Here is a 25,906-nt window from a genome sequence, read left to right as displayed (position 1 = left end):
TCAGACACATGACATGGCACACCCCACAGCCCACACAAACACCAAAGGACAGGTAAGGCAAATAAACAAAGTCATACGAAGACTAATAGCTATGGAATCATAAATTCCTTGGAAATTTCATTTTGCTTTGTTCAGTAATTGAATGGACTGATGTACAAAGGAGTTTTTAAGCCTATTTCGGTTGCATCAATAGACTCTGAAACGACTATTTGAAGGCAGGAGCTGATTCATTGTTCAAAACATGTGTGCAGTCGGAAGCAATATTTGTGGCCAGCCTCAGCATGCTGTTATGTATTTCTATGTGCTACACGTGAACTTCCTTAGACAGCGCAATTTGATTGGTTCACCATGTCGGAACGATCACCTCATTTAGCTTATAAAAGCAAACTGCTAATAAAAATGATCTTTATTTTTGGAGGGGGCTATTCCTCACTATTCACTCAGCGAATAATTGTTAAATCGTACCCCGGCTACCTGTAGTTTTCTGAAGCACAGACCCTTTGATCACCTGGGAAGAGGACCTCCGCGCCTGTTTGACGTGCTGTAGAGGCCGATCGGCAGCCTGGTTTTTGAAAGCTGTTGCACAAACTGACAATGCGGTGATATTTATATAGCCGAGGAACGAGACCTGGTTCATAGCTGCAGACTGTTGGTTCTGAGATCGTATGCTACAGGAGGACAGGTTGAGGTTCTGGAGCTCAGATTAAGCATCAGCGTCAATGAGGTTCGATAAAGCCCGCTGTCGAGTCCTAGAATGCAATTCTGATCCTGAAATAGGAGTTCTATATCTCTGCAGACTGTCTAGCCTTCAGTTGAGCGTCCCTTTAATACACAATCACTTATTTTGTGGCCTTAAAAACCAATCGAAATGAAGACAGCAGGCAGCCATGTTCTTTTTGAACTGTGACATCTTTATTGACACAAAACAGGGAGGCAGGCGTGTTACTTCTTCTTGGACACACCCACGGTACGTCCACGGCGCCCCGTGGTCTTGGTGTGCTGGCCACGCACACGGAGCCTGGGGGACAAGAGGGAGACCAGTCAGAACACGGGGGGAGACCAGTCAGAACACAGGGGGAGACCAGTCAGAACACAGGGTGAGACCAGTCAGAACACAGGGGGAGACCAGTCAGAACACAGACACAGACAAGTGTGGACCACCGCACCCTCCCAACGAAACCACCACACATCCCAAGTGTACGCGTCTAGTGTTGCTCTGGTACCAGTTATACTACGTTTAAGGCAGTCGGGCATCAGCATGTGCAGGTCTATGCGCCGGTCCGATACCAGCTCATTAACTACAGAGAACGTCGAACACTATGGGGTTAGGCTGCTCGTTAACGTCAAACACTATGGTGTTGGGCTGCTCGTCAACGGTCCAACGGGAAACACATCAACTCTGACCTACGCGTGTTTGAGCTGCCAAGTAGGAAAAACATGGATGCTCACTAGGGCTGCAACGATAGACCAACTCACGATTCTGTTTGTATCACGATTTTTGACCCACGGTTCGATACATCCCACGATTTTTTCTAAATTTAAAAAGCTTTTTATTTAACACTTATACAACAATTAACTTAATGTAACATTTAATAACAAATAATTTGGAACACTGAACTGATTTGAACAGAAAGAATACTACTAAAGTATAGCTAAATTAATAAATAACCAAAGATTGCAGTTGTAGGATGCTTGCAGGTAGGCAAAAACCCTCAACTAGTTTGGTCAAATATCCTATTAGCGCTTCTTATTAGGCTATGTAGCTTAAATAATGACATAATCAGGCCGTATAGAATGCAACATGTTTAATAGCCTAACATTCAAATAGATGGGAAAAAACATGAACGTCGCAATAACGAGGCATAGTGTTACGAGTAGCGTATGTGTGTGCGCGAGAATGGCAGTGTGCGTTTGTGAGTGACGTCAGCGAGTGAGTGGACGAGCGAGGAGAGCGAGCGGTAGCGCGTGTGTCTAGTGAAAAAAAAACTAACGAGTCCGGTAGAATAAAGTACCCATCCTGTCAATAATCGGTGGCCGCTTCATTCTGACCTATAAGCAGACAAACTGCCGTTCAAAGCACAAGACACTAGAGACAGGATCACACAGGCCCCCTCTGGATAAATGTCGTTCATATCGCATATGAGGACTTTGACGGTGGAGAAATGCAATCCTCCGTAGCCACGGAGAGCGGTCAACACAGAGAGGGCATCTCGTCGCAGACTTACGGCACCGATAAGAGGAGCGGTGTCAGCAGACTATTGTTGAGACAGATTATTAGCACATTTCAATCGGATATTTTAACCGGAGAGTTGGAATGGCGCATCACGCTTCTGCCTTCTCACACCGCGAGACAGGTTCTAGGCTTTGAGTGTCGCGATTTCGGTTTCGATACGCGCATCATTACAGCCCTAATGCTCATGCTACAAGACTAGGAATGTATTATCATTATAAATTATAAATGTAAACTATCTAGTTCCGAAAAGACTTTTGTCGACAGTAAGTCAAGCGACTTTGTGGTCATCGTAAGAGAACCCTTCAATAAGAACAAGGTCTGCTAGTGGTTACAATGCTTGACGCTGCATCGGTATTAACACTCAGTATCGCCCGATACTCAGAAAATGAATGGAATTGGAACATGTGACCACGCAATACCGCGTGACCACACACGCGCACACGCACACACAGGTGACCAGGACACTTCCTCTCAAGGCATTGAGGACATCGTTAGGCTTGCGCTTTAATTAGGCCGCCCGCTAATTAAATGCCACCACCATGACTGCATACCAACATGCATATAATTAACATGCTTTCCTCCGGTTGGCTGGACCGTCCCCAGCGCTCAAGCGCTGCTCGTGTAAACATAGGGGGGGATAGGGTAGGGGGGGGGGGAAGACGTACCCCCAGAAGTGTCGGAGCCCGCGGTGAGCCCTGATCTTCTTCAGCCTCTCAAGGTCCTCTCTCAGCTTGTTGTCCAGACCGTTGGCAAGAACCTGCAGACACAGAACCAACCATCAGACCCCCGCTCCCATCAACCAGACCCCCCCTACCCTCTACCCCCCAGTCCAGCTCCTCCAGAACCAACCATCAGACCCCCGCTCCCATCAACCAGACCCCCCCCTACCCTCTACCTCCACCCCCCAGTCCAGCTCCTCCAGCACCCAAGCTATACACATTCTGAACCAACGTCACACCATCATTAATATTGGAGCGGCCTAGCAACCTCATTCCACTACCATTTAGCATTATTCATATTTCAGGGACGAAGGAACCAATATGATGTCTTTATAGTAGGGCTCGGTAGAAACATAGGTTCATCAATGCACTGCAATTTATTAGTCCTAGATTCAGAACTTTTTTAAATGGATTATTTCCATTAAAAAAAGAAACCTACTCAGTCATTGTGATCTAGAAGCGAGTAGGCCTAAATGTACATGCCCTTTTACATTGGTCCATGTTATGATTATTACTTTTACAGGGATTAAAGTGAAAAAAAATCTTCTGACTGAAATTTTATTCGCGCTACAGCCAAGTCACGTGCAGTGTGTGAAACATGTTCCAGGTTAGGTTAATTGACACCTGCTTAAGAAATACAAATGTATAAGACGTCAGCACCAAATGCAGCCATCACGTTTAAATGCTCGACCAATACTGTTTTAAAGGAGGAGGATTTTAAACAGCTGTTCTTTTGCATCTATTGTAATTTTTTTGTTGTCTTTTCAATTAGACTCTAAGATATTTTTTTTGCAAAGCTTGTCTATATCATATATTTTACTCTCTAAAAAAGGCTTGCCATCGTTCCCCGTTTCCGTCAGCCATGCCCATCTCCATTTATTTTTTTGTGTTTTATCAATATTCGATACTAGCTTAACTTTCGCTCTGACACTCAACACTAACACAACAAAGAGACGCAAGATGTGGCGCGAAAATGGTGTGTATATATATACATTTGTATATAATATATTCAATATATATTTAATATATAATCGGGATGTACATTAAAATGCTTGTGTTTTCAGTCAATTTTAACGGTAGACCTTTTAAATACTCACTACATAATTTGACAATTTTACCGGCGTTGACGTATGACGACATAATACACGCGTGTATTATGTCCATATTCGAAACTGCATACTACCGTACTGCCGACTACATACTGCGCGGTATGTACTGTATACTGCATACTGAATGTGGGATTCAGTATGCAGTATACAGCAGACCGACTGCACCGCAGTATACAGTATGCAAGTTTCCCAGAATGCATTTCGCGGCAGCGGTAAAGCTGCTAAAAGCTGTTTTAATTCTCGCTTCAGTGCTGTTAATACATCACTTTCTTAAGTTTTAATATTTTTTTATGCGAGAAAGTACCTATTCAGATCCTTAATATGCGATTAGTTTATCCAAATGACGCCTGTTTGTAAATTTGTCCCGACGTTATCGGAGATGTGAAGTGGCCTCTGTGAACTCCAAATGACGGAAATCCGTCGTAGCGACGGAGAACTTTAATCCATGCTTTTATGCTGGAAGTTTTAGCTCAGGAACAATACTATTCAATGGTGTATTCCCTTTTCGCTAGTTAAAGCACAATGAAATGGTTAATTCATTTTGAAATGGTTAATTCTAAATAATATTTAGGTATTTGTTATCTGCACGTATTATTGAATCAGCAATTGGATCAATATCGAATCGAAATCGAATGAAGACCTAAATAATCAAATTGTGAGGTTCCTGGCGCATTTCAGCCTCTGGGACAAAGAGCGAAGGCCTCCACAGCCTCTCGCTCTGTGTCCCAGAGGCTGACCGCTGGGTCCCAGCCACCCAGCGGTCAGCCTCTGGGACACAGAGCGGGAGGCCGTGGTGGCTTCGGCCGCTCCTCAAAGGGCTGCGGCGTGGCCCGCCCTAGCGGGCGTGTCTGCGGTGCCTACCTGGCTGTATTTGCCGTCCTTGATGTCTTTCTGTCTGTTGAGGAACCAGTCGGGGATTTTGTACTGGCGAGGATTCTGCATGATGGTCACCACCCTCTCCACCTGCGGGCACAGAAGGCAGCGTTCCCACGTTAGGACGCCGCACAGACCTCCTCCAGAGGCCTCTCATCTGTCCACCATTGTTGGTGTGCGGTGACGGATGTTCACACGAGGCCTTCAGCAAACAGCCACACAATACACGCCAGCACCCTCACCTCCTCCTCCGTCAGCTCTCCAGCTCTCTTGGTGAGGTCGATGTCAGCCTTCCTCAGGACCACATGGGCGTAGCGCCGGCCAACACCCTGGACACACACACACACTTAGCTTTCATCCAATACGATTAACATTTGTCAGAAGAAATACATGGCTGTAGGAACAGTAAAGGACTCCTTATGGTTCCACGTTCACGCAACTCAAGGGGGTTACGGACACCGTTACGTCCTCGCTGACCCTCTTTGCGTCCACCGCAAGGGCCTGACGCGCGCCTGCCAAAATTCGTAACCTTCCGTCGAGGCGACACAGCAGCAAGGGCTGTGATTGGTCCGCTTACTGGAACCCGACGCAGAACCATAAAGGTTCAGGACTGTGTCGAAGCGTTTGCGTGGTCGTTGCGGTAACGTGGGACCATAATCAGCCCTTTAGCATGTTCAATGCAAGGTTCTATCTTTAAGTGCAAAGACATACAATAAGTGTATGAGAGGGGTGTGAAGGGGAGCTATGCAGAGTCCAGGTGAACTCTGAGTCAAGTTGAACACGCCAGCCTCCGGTTCGTTGAACAGTATATCAACAGGTACACCACCAGCCACCCCCACTTTAACTCCAGTAATGCCCCGAGAATCTCAACGAAATACTGATTCATTGCAGATTTGTGCAAAGCAGCAGGTGACCCCAACACTGACCAGCGTGTGACTAGACCCCCCACTAGAGCTGAACCTGGGACCGGTTCTAGACCTCCGTACCTTGATGGCCGTGATGGCGAAGGCGATCTTCCTCCTGCCATCGATATTCGTGTTGAGAACACGAAGAATGTGCTGGAACTTCTCTGGGATGACGAGAGACTGAGGAGAGGAGGAACCAACACAACACCGGTTAGGAACCTCAAGTTATGATGAACCACACGCGGAGCACCGACCCGGGGTCAGTCCGACAAGCCGCACAGTACCCCCGGCTCAGAGGACCGACCCAGGGGGGGCAACCGACCACACAATAAGTTGATAAATACATTATATAGATATATGATAGCTTGGCTGTCCCATATTACATCGAGTTACATTAACTGACTACTCAAAAGCCGAGGCTTCGCTCCAGTGTGGAGCGCCAAAGAGCGGCTCGCTGACCGGGGCAGACAGGGAGACGGGTTGGCCTCACTTTACAATATCTACATTACGCTATTTCCCTTACATTTACATGCACTGATCATTTACAATAACTACTTAATATCAGCGCCACATTATAGCCACACACACAGAAACAGACACACGCTTGCTCGGCTAACCGAGGGCTATACTCATGTAGGCATCGGCAGCTTAACAAGTTATACATCATTTTACCAGCTAGACTTTAATCAATTAACCAGCGATACACACGGCCACACTATGTAGATACAATCCGTGGCCAAAATATCACTACAAGAATGGTATTTAGTGGAGGATGGCCGTAGATTTAGTCGGATTGTTCTGGGTAATGATTTCGGTCTCACCATCTTGGAAGGTTTCCGTGCGAAGAGGAAGCTGGCTCGTTCTCGCGACGCTTTAGTCCGCGATTTGGGAGTCCTAAGCGGAAGTCCGTCTTCATAAACATTCCGATGTGTGAACAAGATAAACGCATATAAATGTGTTTTGCCTTATTTAATAACTTCAATAACGTGGTACATGTATATTATAGCATGTGTAAAATAAAATTATCGCATTATTTTATTCATTTTAATCCCGCGCCGTGTGTATCTTGATCAGACTCATGCCATCCGGAACCAGAGGTACCGGTGACGGAAGCGCTGAGGAGGAAGCACTGGAGTTTGTTTATTCCCTACGTCGTCTGGCAGCCATGGCGGACTGTGTTGTGGCCGACGCAGACGCAGCCGTGAAGATGACGGAGGACGCCCTGGCCTACCTACCCGACGAGGTAAGAGTTAAGAGCTAAGGGACCGGCTGGTGTTGGAAGGCTGAACGGTGAATGTGAACGGGTCCTCGGAGTGTTGTGGTCTAGTGAGGGCCCTGCTGTCTTCACCGGTGTCTCTGTCAGGTCTGACCGGTGGTGTCCCTGTCAGGTCTGACCTGTGTCCCTGTCAGGTCTTACCGTTGTCTCTGTCAGGTCTGACCGGTGTCTCTGTCAGGTCTGACCGGTGTCCCTGTCAGGTCTCACCGGTGTCCCTGTCAGGTCTGACCGGTGTCTCTGTCAGGTCTAACTGGTGTCCCTGTCAGGTCTGACCGGTGTCTCTGTCTTCACCGGTGTCTCTGTCAGGTCTAACCGGTGTCCCTGTCAGGTCTAACCGGTGTTTCTGTCAGGCCACCGGTGTCTCTGTCAGGTCTTCGAAGTGTCTCTGTCTTCTTCACCTGTGTCTCTCTCAGGCTACTAGTCATACGTTTCTCTCACCTGCGATGTATTGAGCTATCCGAAGTGGTCAACGGTTGATTGACCGGGTCGTCATACCAGATCTTTTTCAATGTGTAACGTGAGAGCCTGAGGCCGCAGACCGGATGTCTTTATAGCACGGACACAGGAAACACCCAGTGGACCACGGGACACACCACCACCACAGATACACAGTTCAGACTCAAACACAGGACAGTGCACATGGTGTAGATCGGAGCTCAACTGAAAGGTTTAGTTTAACGTGTAGTCTCTTGATGGCGGGATGTTTCTGGAAGTGGAACCCTCTCTTGAAATAGTATAGACCCCATTTAGACCATAGCTCCTTAAAACCACAGGCTTCCGTAGCTCCTAGCTTCCTACCTACCTAACTAGATATCTACCAAACTAGCTACCCTTTTAATTCCCCAGCCGTTTAGGATGTATATATCTATCGTGTTTTCCTGATTTTATATTAATAAATGTTGTAATGTATGATCTATATTTTATATTATTATATTCATACATCATATATAACACTTGATCGGTGACTTGGACTCTTGATTTAAACAATGCAAGCGCGTGTCTGTGTCATTCTTGTTTGATGGAGTGTGTGTGTGTGTGTGTGTGTGTGTGTGTGTGTGTGTGTGTGTGTGTGTGTGTGTGTGTGTGTGTGTGTGTGTGTGTGTGTGTGTGTGTGTGTGTGTAGAAGCTGGACGGAGACATGGCTCCCCTCCAGCTGGGGGAGCTGGACCTCACCACGGACGAGTTCATCCTGGACGAGGTGGACAGTAAGTCACCCCCCCCCCCCCTGTCTAGAGACGGGTCGACCGGTCTGGGGTCCTGAAGGGGGTTCACTTTGCCCCCCCCCCCTCACTGAGATAACATATAGAGACTTGATCATTTTTTAATAGACTCATAATTGCCCCGTGCTACTACCCTTCCTTCAATTTTTCGGACGGATGCTGGGTCATATGATGACAATGAGAGCGCGGGACTATGTATCAAGATCTAATGAGGGGGTGGGACTATGTATCAAGATCTAATGAGGGGGTGGGACTATGTATCAAGATCTAATGAGGGGGTGGGACTATGTATCCATGTCTAATGAGGGGGCTGGACTATGTATCAAGTAGGGATGTGAATTAATTCAATTTTTCATGGTCGAATAATCGGTGGGTGGCATGAATGAATAATCGATTATTCGATGTGTGCCGACATTCACAAAGGCAAATTACAAGAAATGACAGTATCTTTAACGCATAAAAACTAGAGCTGTCAGTTAAACGCGTTATTAACGGCGTTAACGCAAACCAAATTTAACGGCGTTAAAAATTTTATCGCGCGATTAACGGAATTATTTTATTAAAAAAAATATATATATATATTTTTTTTTTTGGCTCAAAACAAAGAAGCAGTAGCCTGACTGCTATGTTCAAATGACATTTGTTCAAAGCAGTCGTTTATTTGCACTATAGGCTCTTTTTTTGTATCGTCCTGTTTTGATCAGTATATGCCAATGTTGTTATCAATAGAAAATCATTTGCACAAGGCAAGCCGATGCACTTCATCATGTTGATAAGAGAATTAAAATGAGAAGAATTATGGGACAAAAAAATCAAGGGATATTTAGCATAGAAAAAGAATTTGCGATTAATCGCGATTAATAATAGTTAACTAAGACATTAATGCGATTAATCACGATTAAATATTTTAATCGCTTGACAGCTCTAATAAAAACAACTACCTGCTAAGTAGTTCCAGTCAAATTGTCTGTTCAGCTTTCAAAACGAGAGCTGGTAAATTGTAAAAAATGCATTAAACTGTAATCCGAAAACGCAGTTATATATAGACCCTAGAGTATCTGTGGTATAAAGGCTGAATCGCGACGGTCTATGCTTTCAACATAAAGTGTACCTAGTTATAATTCGAAATCCGTCCCAGCCTTTATATCACAGATACTCTAGGGTCTAACCGTGTTGTCTGATTACAGTTTAATGTGACAGTAAGCTGACAACATTGCTATTAACACCGCAAGTGCCAATTAACCACACAGAGATAACCATGGCAACCGGTCAAACAAATTTTCTTTTTGCGATCATTCTGCTCGCGCATCCACCATGTTGATAAACAAGTAATCCCCCTATAAATGAATGGTCTTAATTTATCTTCTATGGAAAGTGATAAGGTATAAGCGGGATAATGCCCTTGGACACCTGTCCAACATTAGTTCTGTCCGTTAATTCTTGTTTATTTGAATGGGAAAAAATGGTCCAAATGTTAAAAATCGACTTTGACCCTAGGGAACGGGGTCAAAGTCGATTTTTGACCCATCCCTAGTATCAAGATCTAATTAGGGGGCGGGACTATGTATCAAGATCTAATTAGGGAGCAGGACTATGTATCAAGATCTAATTAGGGGGCGGGACTATGTATCAAGATCTAATGAGGGAGTGGGACTATGTATCAAGCTCTAATGAGGGGGCGGGACTATGTATCAAGATCTAATGAGGGGGCGGGACTATGTATCAAGATCTAATGAGGGAGCAGGACTATGTATCAAGATCTAATGAGGGGGCGGGACTATCTATCATGATCTAATGAGGGGGCGGGACTATGTATCAAGATCTAATGAGGGAGCGGGACTATGTATCAAGATCTAATGAGGGAGCGGGACTATCTATCATGATCTAATGAGGGAGCAGGACTATCTATCAAGCTCTAATGAGGGGGCGGGACTATGTATCAAGATCTAATGAGGGAGCGGGACTATGTATCAAGTTCTAATGAGGGGGCGGGACTATGTATCGAAATATAATGAGGAGGCAGGACTATCTATCAAGATCTAATGAGGGGGCGGGACTATCTATTAAGATCTAGTGAGGGGGCGGGACTATGTATCAAGATCTAATGAGGGGGCGGGACTATGTATCAAGATCTAATGAGGGGGCGGGAATAAGTATCCTGGTCTAATGAGGGGGCGGGACTATGTTTCCAGGTCTAATGAGGGGGCGGGACTATGTTTCCAGGTCTAATGAGGGGGCGGGACTATGTTTCCAGGTCTAATGAGGGGGTGGGACTAAGTATCCAGGTCTCATCTCCTTGTCTCTTCCAGTTCACATCCAGGCCAACCTGGAGGACGACCTGGTGAAGGAGGCGCTGAGGACGGTGAGACCCCCCCCCTCCCGGGACCCCCATCCATATACTGGAACTCTAGGAGACCAACACGGGCAAAACTGAGGTGTGTGTGTGTGTGTGTGTGTGTGTGTGTGTGTGTGTGTGTGTGTGTGTGTGTGTAGGGGGTGGATCTGAGGCACTACTCCAAGCAGGTGGAGACGGAGCTGCAGAGGATAGAGCAGGCGTCCATCAAAGACTGTATCCTCACACAGTGGTCAGCTGGTCCCCCTCCTCACCCCCTCACTAACCACCCCCTCACTAACCCCCACCTCACTAACCCCCCCCCCCACTAACCACTAGCCACCCCCTCACTAACCACTAACCACACCCTCACTAACCACTAACCACACCCTCACTAACCACTCACTAACCCCCCACTCACTGACTCACTCCCTGGCTAGTAGTATTGTTTGTCTGCATAATAATACTCCCCCTGGCTAGTAGTATTGTATTTCTGTGTATCAATATTCCCCCTGGCTAGTAGTAGTATATGATGCGTGTTGATGCCGGGTGTAGTTTGACCCCTGAGCCGCCCTCAGACATCAAGGAGAGCCAGAACATCGCTCTGCTGCACAACCAGATCACCGCCTGCGACTCCATCCTGGAGGTGAGTGCTCTCCCCCCAGGGCCTGCCCCCCCCCAGGCCCCGCCCCCCCAGCCTGGAACCCAAGACCCGACCCCTAGGCCCCGCCCCCCCAGCCTGGAAACCAAGCCCCGCCCCCAAAGCCCCGCCAGCCGTCAGCCACAGGACTCGCTGACGGGCTGACAGGCCAGCTGGCCGGCTGCCAAGTTGGCACGGGCGTGTTGTGTCAGGTGTCTAGATGTGACAGGTGTCACAGGTGTAACGATCTTATTTCAATTAACTGGGACCGGTACCAAATCATATCAAATGTTCACGATGCATGGGCATTCTTACACTCAGAATTCACAAAAATTATTGATAAACATGCCCCTTTCAAAACTATTAAAATTAAGGGCAGCCATCTTCCGTGGATCTCAGCTGATCTCATTAGCACCTTCAAGCTGAGAGACAAAGCCTGGGCTGTGTATCGCAGGACAAGAGATCCTGCTGACTGGGAGCAATACAGATTGCTAAGAAATAAAAGCAAAATCTTGACCAGAAACTTTAAGTCAAATTATTACAATGAATCACTTACCAATGATTATAAAAATACTAAACAATTTTGGAAAAAAATTAAAACATTAACCAACGCACCAGATAAAACCGCTCATCATACTCAGTTAAAAGTCAACGACACAATTTTACATAATCCTCTTCTTGTAGCTCAAGCTTTCAATCAACATTTCTCCTCAGTCTGTACTCCCACAGCTGATCCCTATGTCATTAACAATACACCACCATGCCACAGCACATTCTCCTTCAGGAGAATTACACCGGTTGAAGTCCTGACAACAATTAATAACCTCAAAGTATGCAGTGGTCCCGGCTTAGATGGCGTAGAAGCCAAATTTCTTAAACTTGCTCAACACATTCTCATGTACCCTCTTTGTGACCTTTTTAATTTATCACTATCAACCCATGACATCCCCTCCATATGGAAATGGTCACGAATCACTCCACTCTACAAAGCAGGTAATCAACTTGACCCCAATAACTACAGACCAATTTCAATCATTTGCTCAATAGCTAAAGTTTTCGAAAAATTAGTATATAACCAACTGTCTAATTATCTGTCCAGACACAATATCCTGTCACCTGCTCAATCTGGTTTTCATCCAAATCACTCCACAACTACCGCTTTACTGAAACTCACCAATGACATACACTCTGCATCTGCTAATCGTAAACTGACCGGTGCAATCTTTATTGACCTTACCAAGGCTTTTGACCTTGTCACCCACTGCCTTCTACTGGATAAATTATATTCCATTGGTATTTCACGAAACGCTTTACTCTGGTTTAATTCATATCTGCACAATAGAAAACATTGTGTTGTCATTCAGGGCACAACTTCTGACCTTGCAGTTCAGGAACGTGGTGTGCCACAAGGCTCAACACTAGGACCACTTCTGTTTTCTATATTTATTAATGATCTTCCTTCCATTTTCTCTGGTTGCAACGTTCAAATCTATGCTGATGACACAGTCATATACACGTCACAAACTAACCTATTACAAACTCAGTCAACATTGCAATTTAACCTCAATTATCTCGAATCATGGCTCAGAGAAAATAAATTACTTATCAACAAAACAAAAACAAATACAATGCTTTTCGGGACCAATCAGAATATCAAAGCACAAACTAACAGTCAATCCTTCAATATTTCTTGCCTCGATGGTACACTACTGCAAAGAGTTGAACAAACAAAATATCTTGGTCTCTGGCTTGATTCAACTTTATCATTCAAATGCCATATAGATAACATAGCCCGGAAAATTAACTTCAGCACTGGTGTTCTCTACCGAAATAGAAACTGTTTTACATTTACAGTACGAAAGAGACTAATTCAACAACTCATACTACCAATACTTGATTATGCAGATGTAATTTATCAGACCGTCCCTAAAACACACCTTCTTCCGCTCAATTCAGTTTACAATCAATTATGCAGATTTGTCCTCGACTGTCCATTCATGACCCACCACTGCAGCCTTTATGAAACTCTCAATTTACCATCTCCCACCTCAAGAAGACACCAGCACTGGCTACAATTCATATTCAAATGCATTTACTTCAATTATCCACAGTACTTAAAACAACTTTTGGTACCATACACATCATCACATCAACTCAGGCATTGTTCACAAATCTACTTCAGTACTCCTACATCATCTGGCAAAAAAGCATTTATATCCAAAGCTCCCTGTGACTGGAACAATCTACCAATCCATATTCGCTCCATAACATCATTCAACCTGTTTAAAACTGCACTATCCTCCCATCTAGAGACCACCTGTTCATGTTTTCATGTTTTTAATAACCATCATTTTAACAGATTTATGACACAATGATATATGTGCTATGTCCATGTGTTTTGTTTTGCTTTGTTTTGTTTTGTTTGTCTTGTCTTGCTGAATTGTACGATAAAATGTCCATATTGTAGTTTATAGGACCCCCTTGAAAACGAGATGATTCATCTCAAGGGATTGTTCCTAATAAAGAATTTCCAACAACAACAACAACATGAAGGGCCAGTGCCCTATACCACGAAGCTCGCTTAGAGGGTTAGCGAGGTATGTTGAGCTCCAAGCCTGGGTTAGTTGTACCACGAAAGTCGATCTCTTTTAGCGTCGCTGTATCACCATGGTGACTTATGCTCGCAACCAAACCTGGTCGGGAGCAGTTTTTCGGCTTAGTCTAGCCGGATATCGGCTACGTAAATCGGCGTGCGCAGCTTCCTAGCCCCTACTCTGACAATGGCGTCACCATTTGTGGGTGTTCCCGTGGACCCGGCGTACTTCTCGTACAGGCGTCTCTCCGGAGACAGAGGGTTTTACGGGACAGAACCGATCCCTTGGGATTGTCTGACGATATTCAGATTTCAGACTTTATTATCATTGTACAAACAACGAAATTGGGGTTCTTCATGAGAGATAGAGATTCTCATCAGAGGGTGTTCGTTATTTGATCGTCCTTTTGGACCTTATGTAGACAATGATTACTGTTGCGCATTGTGTCTCCTCTACAGAGTGCTAGAGTGGAGGTAGCGCGTCAGTCTTGAATTTCTGCGCGGGGGGTTCGACTCCCAAGTGACGCGAATTTATGTGAAGCTTAAAAAGTCCTAATTCTCATGCATATGGAATACTTATTCGCTAAAGCATATGGAATTATATTTTTTTGCTTATTTCGAACTTGAACCCATATTTTCAAGGCCGTGCTGGCACCACATCTATGGGGGTAAAATGCATGATGATAGACCGGCGAATTTGAACCCCGGTCGCTGGCTTTCGGGTCTTATACTAATCCACTACGCTACAAACGCTACCTCTCAGCAGTCGAAAACATGCGATACATTTCTTAAATAGGGTGTATTTAAAGTGAATTCCCTAAATGATAGAATAAGGCAGGATGGACGTTGCTTATACATTTTTAAATCATCATCATTCTATTTGGATTAATGGCGAACAATTCTGCATTTGGCATAGTTATTTTACAGACAATACGCAGAATCTTTTCACTTATATGCATATAGACTGCTTGATCTATCGTAAAGGTGAGAAAAATGACGCAAAAAACGCCCCTTTCACATGAACGCGCACTGAACCTAAAGCGGAAAACCTGGTTCAACTAATTGAATCTAAAGTGAGCTTCGTGGTACCATTTAACTCTGATTGCGAGTTGCAGCTCTGTCGAGCCAGGTTTTCCCAAGAAAGCCTGGGTATGTTCAGCGAGCTTCGTGGTATACCCCACAGGTGTCACATGAAGGGACAGGTGTCACATGAAGGGACAGGTGTCACAACATGCCCGTGTTTACTTAACGTCCACCAAATACCTCAAACTACCCTAGGTGTCAGTGTGGGAGGGCTCGGCCCCCTGCTGGGTCCTCTGTACGCTCTCTAACTGCTGGGCTGCCACTCCTCTCTATACCCCCTCCCTTCTTCCACTGCCCTCCCACTTCCCTTCCCCTGTCTCCCCCCTCTCTCCCCCCTGTTCCCCTCCCTCTCTCCCCCCTGTTCCCCACCCCCCCTCTCTCCCCCCTGTTCCCCTCCCTCCCTCCCTCACCCCCCCCTGATCCCCTCCCTCCCTCCCTCTGTATCCCCTCCCTCCCCCCCTCTCTCCCCTGTTCCCCTCCCTCCCCCCTCTCTCCCCCCTCCCTATCCCCCCCCCCCCCCCCCCAGAGGATGGAGGGCATGCTGAGCGGCTTCCAGAGCGACCTGTCGTCCATCAGCAGTGAGATCCAGACGCTGCAGCAGCAGTCCGTCAGCATGAACGTGCGTCTGAAGAACCGGCAGGCGGTCCGCAGCCACCTCAGCCAGCTGGTGGACGAGCTGGTGGTGCCCGCCGCCATGATCTCGTAGGTGGAGCCGCTGGGCGGAGCCGCTGGGTGGAGCTGTCACTGCGTTCGAAAATTCCAAACCTGCCTGGCAACAGACGACCACGTCGAACGTTGCCTGGCAACGGACGATCGCGTCGATCGATGAGGCAGGAAGGTTCATGAACGTCATTGAGCGTCACAAGACGAAATAACATTGAACAGATAACACTTATTTTACTAATGACATTTATTAGCGTTGCTGACTTTATATTTGTATTGTATTTAATTGTTTAATCGCATTTAGCTAGTAAACTAAGTGTATTAACACAAGCTAGCTAGGCTATGATACACTCTAAACACTCGGTTTACTAGCTAAATTCAATAGAATAAAAATAGAAAGTAAAATCAAGTGTTATCTGTATTGTGTTATTTTGTCTTTGGCAACATGAGCGCAAATGTTTTTTGAAACCTGCCTGGCAGCGGACAATCGCGTCGAACGATGACGTTATGTTTCGAACGCGGATTACGTAGGTGGTACAATTTTGGTGCGACTGAGCTGCTGGGTGGAGGGTGGAGCCTGTGGGTGGAGGGTGGAGCCTCTGGGTGGAGGCTCTGGGTGGAGCCTCTGGGTGGAGGGTGGAGCCTCTGGGTGGAGGGTGGAGCCTCTGGGTGGAGCCTCTGGGTGGAGGGTGGAGCCTCTGGGTGGAGGCGCTGGGTGGAGGGGTGCGGTCTGCGGTTTTGGTAGCCTGGTAGCCCCGCCCGTTCTGCCGGCGGTTTGAGTCCGCCCTGCAGAAGGGTCGGGAGAAGAGCAATACATTTCTTTCTGCTTCCGATACGTTTTTGCAGGAGCCAATCACCAAGCTGGCTTCCCCCCCGGCACGCTATTGGCTCGTTTTACACAGGGACGACAGGGAAGCGACGGCAAGCAGCTAATTGTGTACAGCGTCATTTGAACCAGGCCCGTTGATCAGGCCTCTATTTACGGTTGAGCTGGGTCTGCCAACAGCCAGGCTGCTGTTTGGGGGGGTCGTTAAGACCCAGCAGTACCCCTAAATGGTTGGTATTTGGGGGGAGGCCGCGCACAGATATTTGCATGGGTGTTGTGCACATATTTTATTTATATAGGTGAACCAAATACGTGCACAAAAACTGTGATGGTTATATATTGCACTGCTCTAAAGTTATAGTGTGTTGAGATACACTCACAGTGTGTGTGTGTGTGTGTGTGTGTGTGTGTGTGTGTGTGTGTGTGTGTGTGTGTGTGTGTGTGTGTGTGTGTGTGTGTGTGTGTGTGTGTGTGTGTGTGTGTGTGTGTGTGTGTGTGCGCAGCACGGTGCTGGACAGCCCGGTCACAGACCAGGAGTTCCTGGAGCAGCTCCATGAGCTCAACAACAAGATCAACTTCACCAAGGAGCTGAGCTTCAGAGAGACGCTGGCCTGCAACGACATCCAGGACATAGTGGACCGGCTGAAGATCAAGGTCCACACACGCACGCACGCACGCGCACACACACACACATATTTTTGATTGTGTTGTGATTTATTGTGTTATGTTGTCTGCAGGCTGTGTCTAAGATCCGAGAGTTCATCCTCCAGAAGATCTACTCCTTCAGGAAGCCCATGACCAACTACCAGATCCCCCAGAACACCCTGCTCAAGTACAGGTAGGACCCCCCCCCTACTGAAACACAGGTAGGGCCCCCCCCCCCCATTGAGACACAGGTAGGACCCCCCCCCCCCTATTGAAACACAGGTAGGACCCCTGGTGAATAATACATCATTAGAAGTTTGTGAGGTCTGCTGTGATTGTCTCTCTAGCGTCAGGTCTCTCTTTGGGTAGCTGCCTGTCTTCCTCTGTTCAGGAATCTTGCGTCACAGTGGATCCATTTCCAGACGAGGTCACCCTGTTCATGATGAGCTCCTGCTAATCATTATCATTAAAACCATTCTGTAATCATGACATTAATTGGTGCCGGGCCGGGCGCCCAAACACCCTGCTGACGCACACGCTGTCGTCCTCATGTCGTTGTTATTATAGTAATTAGCGTTTGACTCCATGATGGAAGGCGTTCTTACCTTATTACCCCTCTGCTGCAGATTCTTCTACCAGTTCCTGCTGGCCAATGAGAGGACGGTTGCCAAGGAGATCAGAGACGAGTATGTGGACACCATGAGCAAGATCTACTACAGCTACTTCAAGTCCTACAGCGGAAGGCTGCTCAAAGTGCAGGTCAGAGCACCCCCCTCATGTCACTCCACCCCCCGACGGGGCCCTCCAGCGAGGCATTAGACCTGGCATTAGACCTGGCATTAGACCTGGCATTAGACCTGGCATTGAACCTGTCCGTCTGTCTGTGTTCTTACAGTATGAGGAAGTAGCAGACAAAGACGACCTGATGGGTGTGGAGGACACCGCAAAGAAAGATATCCTGAATTAGTGTCTGTGTGTGATATGGTGTGACTCTGGCTTAAGGCTATTCTGTGGTGTGACTGTGGTTTAAGGCTACACTGGTGTGACTGTGGTTTAAGGCTACACTGTGGTGTGACTCTGGTTTAAGGCTACACTGTGGTGTGACTCTGGTTTAAGGCTACACTGTGACTAAGTGTGACTCTGGTTTAAGGCTACACTGTGGTGTGACTCTGGTTTAAGGCTACACTGTGACTAAGTGTGACTCTGGTTTAGGGCTACACTGTGGTGTGACTCTGGTTTAGGGCTACACTGTGGTGTGACTCTGGTTTAAGGCTACACTGTGGTGTGACTCTGGTTTAAGGCTACACTGTGGTGTGACTCTGGTTTAAGGCTACACTGTGGTGTGGCTCTGGTTTAGGGCTACACTGTGGTGTGACTCTGGTTTAAGGCTACACTGTGGTGTGACTCTGGTTTAAGGCTACACTGGTGGGTCTCCTTGACGGCCTCTCTAAGTTTCTTCTCCAAGCCGTCTCTGAAGAGCAGGAACACCATCTTCACGCTGGGCCAGCGGGGGGCGCTGCTGAGCCCCGCTGAGCTGGAGGGGCCCATCCTCATCCCCCACACCGCCCAGAGGGGGGACAGCCGGGTACGCACGCACTCACTCACACAGACACACAGGCACAGACACACACACGCATACACGCTCACTCACACAGACACTCACATTTAGCAGACGCTTTTATCCAAAGGGACTTGCATAAGTTAATACACACATTGACACACCGACGGCAGAGTCAACCATGCAAGGCGACAGCTCGTCTGGCAGTAGGAGGCGGGGCAGCGTGAGCGAGAGCTGGGGCAAGATCGCTAGCAGCAAACTATTTTGATCACGTTGATTTAGCGTGTGAATGCATGTGTCTGGAGCAGTTAGGGTTAAGTGTCTCGCTCAGGGACACATCAACACTCAGCTGGGAGGAGCCGGGGATCCAACTAGCAACCTTTCGCTTACAAGACGGCTGCTCTACCTCCTGAGCTAAGCCGACCCCTCACTCACTCACTCACTCACTCACACGTATAGACACTCAATCTCACACACACACACACACAGACACACAAACACACACTGACGCACAGACACACACACGCATACACACGCTCAATCAACGCGATCAAAATAGTTTGCTGCTGGCGATCTTGCGTGCCTCAGCTCTCGCTCGCGCTGCCCCCCCTCCTACTGCCAGACAAAGCAGACGGAAAGATACACACACCCCGGCAGGTCCGACTGATCCGGGGTGATCCAAACATGACTCTCCAGCCCCACCTGCAGGCCAAACGCCGTACAACCACACACACACACACACACACACACACACACACACACACACACACACACACACACACACACACACACACACACACACACACACACACACACACACACACACACACACACTAAAAGTGCATACATAGTCAATTGCAGTCACACACAGGATCAGATAACAATGACAATATGGATATAGAACCAGTGTAGAGGACGCACATCGACACAGGAGGGCAACACACAGAGGATGTAGAGGTGGTCTGTTCCCCGCCCAGTACCTTATGGCTCTCTGGTCCCAGTACCTTATGGCTCTCTGGTCCCAGTACCTTACTGGTCCCAGTACCTTATGGCTCTCTGGTCCCAGTACCTTACTGGTCCCAGTACCTTATGGCTCTCTGGTCCCAGTACCTTACTGGTCCCAGTACCTTATGGCTCTCTGGTCTGGTCCCAGTACCTTATGGCTCTCTGGTCTGGTCCCAGTACCTTATGGCTCTCTGGTCTGGTCCCAGTACCTTATGGCTCTCTGGTCCCAGTACCTTACTGGTCCCAGTACCTTATGGCTCTCTGGTCTGGTCCCAGTACCTTATGGCTCTCTGGTCTGGTCCCAGTACCTTATGGCTCTCTGGTCCCAGTACCTTACTGGTCCCAGTACCTTATGGCTCTCTGGCCTGGTCCCAGTACCTTACTGGTCCCAGTACCTTATGGCTCTCTGGTCTGGTCCCAGTACCTTATGGCTCTCTGGTCCCAGTACCTTACTGGTCCCAGTACCTTATGGCTCTCTGGTCTGGTCCCAGTACCTTATGGCTCTCTGGTCCCAGTACCTTATGGCTCTCTGCTCTGGTCCCAGTACCTTATGGCTCTCTGGTCCCAGTACCTTACTGGTCCCAGTACCTTATGGCTCTCTGGTCTGGTCCCAGTACCTTATGGCTCTCTGGTCCCAGTACCTTACTGGTCCCAGTACCTTATGGCTCTCTGGTCCCAGTACCTTACTGGTCCCAGTACCTTATGGCTCTCTGTTCCCAGTACCTTACTGGTCCCAGTACCTTATGGCTCTCTGCTCTGGTCCCAGTACCTTATGGCTCTCTGGTCCCAGTACCTTACTGGTCCCAGTACCTTATGGCTCTCTGCTCTGGTCCCAGTACCTTATGGCTCTCTGGTCCCAGTAACTTACTGGTCCCAGTACCTTATGGCTCTCTGCTCTGGTCCCAGTACCTTATGGCTCTCTGGTCCCAGTACCTTACTGGTCCCAGTACCTTATGGCTCTCTGTTCCCAGTACCTTACTGGTCCCAGTACCTTATGGCTCTCTGGTCTGGTCCCAGTACCTTATGGCTCTCTGGTCCCAGTACCTTATGGCTCTCTGGTCCCAGTACCTTACTGGTCCCAGTACCTTATGGCTCTCTGGTCCCAGTACCTTACTGGTCCCAGTACCTTATGGCTCACTGGTCCCAGTACCTTACTGGTCCCAGTACCTTATGGCTCTCTGCTCTGGTCCCAGTACCTTATGGCTCTCTGGTCCCAGTACCTTACTGGTCCCAGTACCTTATGGCTCTCTGGTCTGGTCCCAGTACCTTATGGCTCTCTGGTCCCAGTACCTTACTGGTCCCAGTACCTTATGGCTCTCTGCTCTGGTCCCAGTACCTTATGGCTCTCTGGTCCCAGTACCTTACTGGTCCCAGTACCTTATGGCTCTCTGTTCCCAGTACCTTACTGGTCCCAGTACCTTATGGCTCTCTGGTCTGGTCCCAGTACCTTATGGCTCTCTGGTCCCAGTACCTTATGGCTCCCTGGTCCCAGTATCTTATTCCCAGTACCTTATGGCTCTCTGGTCCCAGTACCTTACTGGTCCCAGTACCTTATGGCTCACTGGTCCCAGTACCTTACTGGTCCCAGTACCTTATGGCTCACTGGTCCCAGTACCTTACTGGTCCCAGTACCTTATGGCTCTCTGTTCCCAGTACCTTACTGGTCCCAGTACCTTATGGCTCACTGGTCCCAGTACCTTACTGGTCCCAGTACCTTATGGCTCACTGGTCCCAGTACCTTACTGGTCCCAGTACCTTATGGCTCTCTGTTCCCAGTACCCCTATGAGTCCCTGTTCCGGAGCCAGCACTACGCCCTGCTGGACAACGGCTGCCGCGAGTTCCTCTTCATCTCAGACTTCTTCATGGTCACGGGGAACTCAGGCCTGGACCTCTTCAACAGCATCATGGGGAAGACCCTCAGCATGCTGCTGGTGGGTCCCACGACCTGCCTCTCTCCTGGTCTCTCTCCTGGTCTCTCCTGGTCTCTCTCCTCTCACCTGGTCTCTCTCTCTCTCTCCTGGTCTCTCTCCTCTCTCCTGGTCTCTCTCTCTCTCTCTCTCTCCTGGTCTCTCTCCTCTCTCCTGGTCTCTCTCCTATCTCTCTCCTGCCTCTCTCCTGGTCTCTGTCCTTTCTCCTGGCCTTTCTCCTGTCTCTCTCCTGCCTCTCTCCTGCCTCTCTCCTGGTCTCTCTCCTGGTCTCTCTCCTCTCTCCTTGTCTCTCTCCTGGTCTCTCTCCTGGTCTCTCCTGATCTCTCTCCTCTCCTGGTCTCTCTCCTGGTCTCTCTCCTGGTCTCTCCTGGTCTCTCTCCTCTCCTGGTCTCTCTCCTGGTCTCTCTCCTCTCTCCTGGTCTCTCCCCTCTCTCCTGGTCTCTCTCCTCTCTCCTGGTCTCTCTCCTGGTCTCTCTTCGGGTCTCTCCTGGTCTCTCTCCTCTCTCCTGGTCTCTATCCTCTCTCCTGTCTCTCTCCTCTCTCCTGGTCTCTCTCCTGGCCTCTCCTGGCCTCTCCTGGCCTCTCTCCTGGTCTCTCTCCTGGTCTCTCTCCTCTCCTGGTCTCTCTCCTCTCTCCTGGCCTCTCCCCTGGTCTCTCCTGGTCTCTCTCCTGGTCTCTCTCCTGGTCTCTGGTCTCTCTCCTGGCCTCCCCTTGTCTACTCACCTTGTCTCCTCCCCGTATCTCCTCACCTTGTCTCCTCACCTTGTCTCCTCACCTTGTCTCCTCCCTGTTTCTCCTCACCTTGTCTCCTCACCTTGTCTCCTCCCTGTTTCTCCTCACCTTGTCTCCTCACCTTGTTTCCTCCCCTTTTCTCCTCACCTTGTCTCCTCACCTTGTCTCCTCCCCGTTTCTTCTCACCTTGTCTCCTCAGCTTGTCTCCTCACCTTGTCTCCTCACCATGTCTCCTCACCTTTTCTCCTCCCCGTTTCTTCTCACCTTGTCTCCTCAGCTTGTCTCCTCACCTTGTCTCCTCACCTTGTCTCCTCAGCTTGTCTCCTCACCTTGTCTCCTCACCTTGTCTCCTCAGCTTGTCTCCTCACCTTGTCTCCTCCCCGTTTCTCCTCACCTTTTCTCCTCCCCGTTTCTCCTCACCTTGTCACCTCAGCTTGTCTCCTCACCTTGTCTCCTCACCTTGTCTCCTCAGCTTGTCTCCTCACCTTGTCTCCTCACCTTGTCTCCTCCTGCAGAAGAGCATGAGCAGCTACGTGGCGGACTGCTTCGACAGCATCGCCGTGTTCCTCTGCATCCACATCCTCCTCCGCTACCGAGCCATCACCACCAAGAGGGGGCTGCCCGCGCTGGACAGGTCAGTACCCCCAGTACACCCAGTACGACCAGTACAACCAGTACGACCAGTACGACCAGTACACCCAGTACACCCAGTACCCCCAGTACAACCAGTACACCCAGTACAACCAGTACACCCAGTACGACCTGTACACCCAGTACAACCAGTACCCCCAGGACCCCCAGTACCCCCAGTACCCCCAGTACAACCAGTACGACCAGTACCCCCAGTATAACCAGTACACCTCCCCTCCACCTCCTGTCCCAGTATAACCAGTACACCTCCTGTCCCAGTATAACCAGTACACCTCCTGTCCCAGTATAACCAGTACACCTCCCCTCCACCTCCTGTCCCAGTATAACCAGTACACCTCCCCTCCACCTCCTGTCCCAGTATAACCAGTACACCTCCCCTCCACCTCCTGTCCCAGGTAAACCAGTACACCTCCCCTCCACCTCCTGTCCCAGTATAACCAGTACACCTCCCCTCCACCTCCTGTCCCAGTATAACCAGTACACCTCCCCTCCACCTCCTGTCCCAGGTAAACCAGTACACCTCCCCTCCACCTCCTGTCCCAGTATAACCAGTACACCTCCCCTCCACCTCCTGTCCCAGGTAAACCAGTACACCTCCCCTCCACCTCCTGTCCCAGGTAAACCAGTACACCTCCCCTCCACCTCCTGTCCCAGTATAACCAGTACACCTCCTGTCCCAGTATAACCAGTACACCTCCTGTCCCAGTATAACCAGTACACCTCCCCTCCACCTCCTGTCCCAGTATAACCAGTACACCTCCCCTCCACCTCCTGTCCCAGGTAAACCAGTACACCTCCCCTCCACCTCCTGTCCCAGTATAACCAGTACACCTCCTGTCCCAGTATAACCAGTACACCTCCTGTCCCAGTATAACCAGTACACCTCCTGTCCCAGTATAACCAGTACACCTGCTATGGGAGGGGCCTGTGAGAGGCATCTGGATCTCCCGGTTTCGAGATCAAAGGCCATATGGATGATTGACAGGGCTGGTGTTTACCCGTCATCATAAGGTCAAGGCCCACCCATCACAGCCTGGCATTATCACGATGCTATTATCATACAGAATCTCTTTGTTATCAGCTGCCTTCTCGTCGTCGTCGTTGTTGTTGTTGTTGTTGTTGTCCAAGGCTTGGTTCAGTCGTACACTTCAGACAACACCCTGACCTTCATACCCGGACACATTCTAATAACATTACTCCCATTACTCCCATTCTCCGTTAAGACGTCATCAAACCACCTCTTTCTAGTGTACTGGTATCAGCCGTCTCCTACAACATACTGGTGTACTGTACTGGTCCCAGTGCTGTGTCTCTAGGTACTGGTGTACTGTACTGGTCCCAGTGCTGTGTCTCTAGGTACTGGTGTACTGTACTGGTCCCAGTGGGGATGTGCCTCTAGGTACTGGTGTACTGTACTGGTCCCAGTGCTGTGTCTCTAGGTACTGGTGTCTCGTACTGGTAACAGTGGGAGTGTGTCTCCAGATACTGGTTTCTCGTACTGGTCCCAGTGGGGATGTGTCTCTAGGTACTGGTTTCTCGTACTGGTCCCAGTGGGGATGTGTCTCTAGGTACTGGTGTCTCGTACTGGTCCCAGTGGGGATGTGTCTCTAGGTACTGGGAGGCGGTACTGGTAACAGTGGGGGCGTGTCTCTAGGTACTGGGAGGCGGTGCTGGTAACAGTGGGGGCGTGTCTCTAGGTACTGGGAGGCGGTACTGGTAACGGTGGGGGCGTGTCTCTAGGTACTGGGAGGCGGTGCTGGTAACAGTGGGGGCGTGTCTCTAGGTACTGGTGTACTGTACTGGTAACAGTGGGGGCGTGTCTCTAGGTACTGGGAGGCGGTACTGGTAACAGTGGGGGCGTGTCTCTAGGTACTGGGAGGCGGTGCTGGTAACAGTGGGGGCGTGTCTCTAGGTACTGGGAGGCGGTACTGGTAACAGTGGGGGCGTGTCTCTAGGTACTGGGAGGCGGTACTGGTTACAGTGGGGGCGTGTCTCTAGGTACTGGGAGGCGGTGCTGGTAACAGTGGGGGCGTGTCTCTAGGTACTGGGAGGCGGTACTGGTAACAGTGGGGGCGTGTCTCTAGGTACTGGGAGGCGGTACTGGTAACAGTGGGGGCGTGTCTCTAGGTACTGGGAGGCGGTACTGGTAACAGTGGGGGCGTGTCTCTAGGTACTGGGAGGCGGTACTGGTAACAGTGGGGGCGTGTCTCTAGGTACTGGGAGGCGGTACTGGTAACAGTGGGGGCGTGTCTCTAGGTACTGGTGTCTCGTACTGGTCCCAGTGGGGGCTGGTCTCTAGGTACTGGGAGGCGGTACTGGTAACGGTGGGGGCGTGTCTCTAGGTACTGGTGTCTCGTACTGGTAACGGTGGGGGCGTGTCTCCAGGTACTGGGAGGCGGTGCTGGAGCTGCTGTGGCCGCGCTTCGAGTTGATCCTGGAGATGAACATCCACAGCATCAGGAACACGGACCCTCAGAAACTAGGACTGCTGGACACCAGACCCCACTACGTAGGGACACACGCACACGCACAGACAGACAGACAGACAGACAGACAGACAGACAGACAGACAGACAGACAGACAGACAGACAGACAGACAGACAGACCCCACTACGTAGGGACACACACACACACAGACCCACACACAGACCCACAGACACACACACACACACACACAGACCCCACTACGTAGGGACAGACAGACAGACAGACAGACAGACAGACAGACAGACAGACAGACAGACAGACAGACACAGACCTCACTATGTAGGAGCACAGACAGTCAGATAGACGGACAGATGCACAGACGCCGATGCACACACACATACACACACAGACAGACAGACACACAGATACAGATACACACAGACAGACAGACACACACACACACATACACACACACACAGACAGACA

General features: G+C 49.1%; 2 protein-coding genes across 7 annotated transcripts in view; one reads left to right on the top strand and one right to left on the bottom strand.

Moving 5' to 3' along the window:
• Positions 1 to 890: 890 nt before the first annotated feature.
• On the bottom strand, positions 891 to 7,655 carry rps18 (ribosomal protein S18). Its single transcript, XM_030346369.1, has 7 exons — positions 7,554 to 7,655; positions 6,661 to 6,733; positions 5,921 to 6,019; positions 5,177 to 5,263; positions 4,923 to 5,024; positions 2,899 to 2,990; positions 891 to 1,018 (listed from the first exon to the last, which is right to left on the bottom strand). Exons 2-7 carry the CDS (start codon positions 6,661 to 6,663, stop codon positions 943 to 945), a joined length of 459 nt encoding a protein of 152 aa, XP_030202229.1. The 5' UTR covers positions 6,664 to 6,733; positions 7,554 to 7,655; the 3' UTR covers positions 891 to 942.
• LOC115535274 (vacuolar protein sorting-associated protein 52 homolog) overlaps positions 6,938 to 25,906 on the top strand; it is a 24,795-nt gene continuing 5,826 nt past the window's right edge. For 3 of the 6 annotated variants that reach the window (XR_003974431.1, XM_030346332.1, XM_030346331.1), the window contains exons 1-14: positions 6,938 to 7,082; positions 8,239 to 8,320; positions 10,645 to 10,697; positions 10,829 to 10,904; positions 11,246 to 11,313; positions 15,510 to 15,685; positions 16,976 to 17,126; positions 17,210 to 17,310; positions 17,744 to 17,876; positions 18,013 to 18,070; positions 18,569 to 18,702; positions 21,457 to 21,612; positions 22,857 to 22,975; positions 25,378 to 25,501. Coding sequence is in view for 4 of the 6 variants with exons in the window: in XM_030346332.1 (XP_030202192.1) it covers positions 7,005 to 7,082; positions 8,239 to 8,320; positions 10,645 to 10,697; positions 10,829 to 10,904; positions 11,246 to 11,313; positions 15,510 to 15,685; positions 16,976 to 17,126; positions 17,210 to 17,310; positions 17,744 to 17,876; positions 18,013 to 18,070; positions 18,569 to 18,702; positions 21,457 to 21,612; positions 22,857 to 22,975; positions 25,378 to 25,501 (1,509 nt within the window). In the remaining 2 variants the exon portion in view is untranslated. Of the gene's footprint in view, positions 7,083 to 8,238; positions 8,321 to 10,644; positions 10,698 to 10,828; positions 10,905 to 11,245; positions 11,314 to 15,509; positions 15,686 to 16,975; positions 17,127 to 17,209; positions 17,311 to 17,743; positions 17,877 to 18,012; positions 18,071 to 18,568; positions 18,703 to 21,456; positions 21,613 to 22,856; positions 22,976 to 25,334; positions 25,502 to 25,906 lie in introns of all 6 variants that reach the window. The other 3 variants (XR_003974432.1, XM_030346333.1, XM_030346328.1) reach the window with 1 other exon arrangement.

This window comes from Gadus morhua, chromosome 22, assembly GCF_902167405.1.
Source record: "Gadus morhua chromosome 22, gadMor3.0, whole genome shotgun sequence".
NCBI classification, from domain to species: Eukaryota; Metazoa; Chordata; class Actinopteri; order Gadiformes; family Gadidae; genus Gadus; species Gadus morhua.
This window is presented reverse-complemented; position numbering and strand designations above follow the sequence as displayed.

Coding starts and splice junctions, on each gene's coding strand:
- rps18 (XM_030346369.1), bottom strand. Junction 5,264..5,920: donor TCGCCATCACGGCCATCAAG/GTACGGAGGTCT, acceptor GTGTGTGTCCAG/GGTGTTGGCCGGCGCTACGC. Junction 2,991..4,922: donor AGGACGGCAAATACAGCCAG/GTAGGCACCGCA, acceptor CTGTGTCTGCAG/GTTCTTGCCAACGGTCTGGA.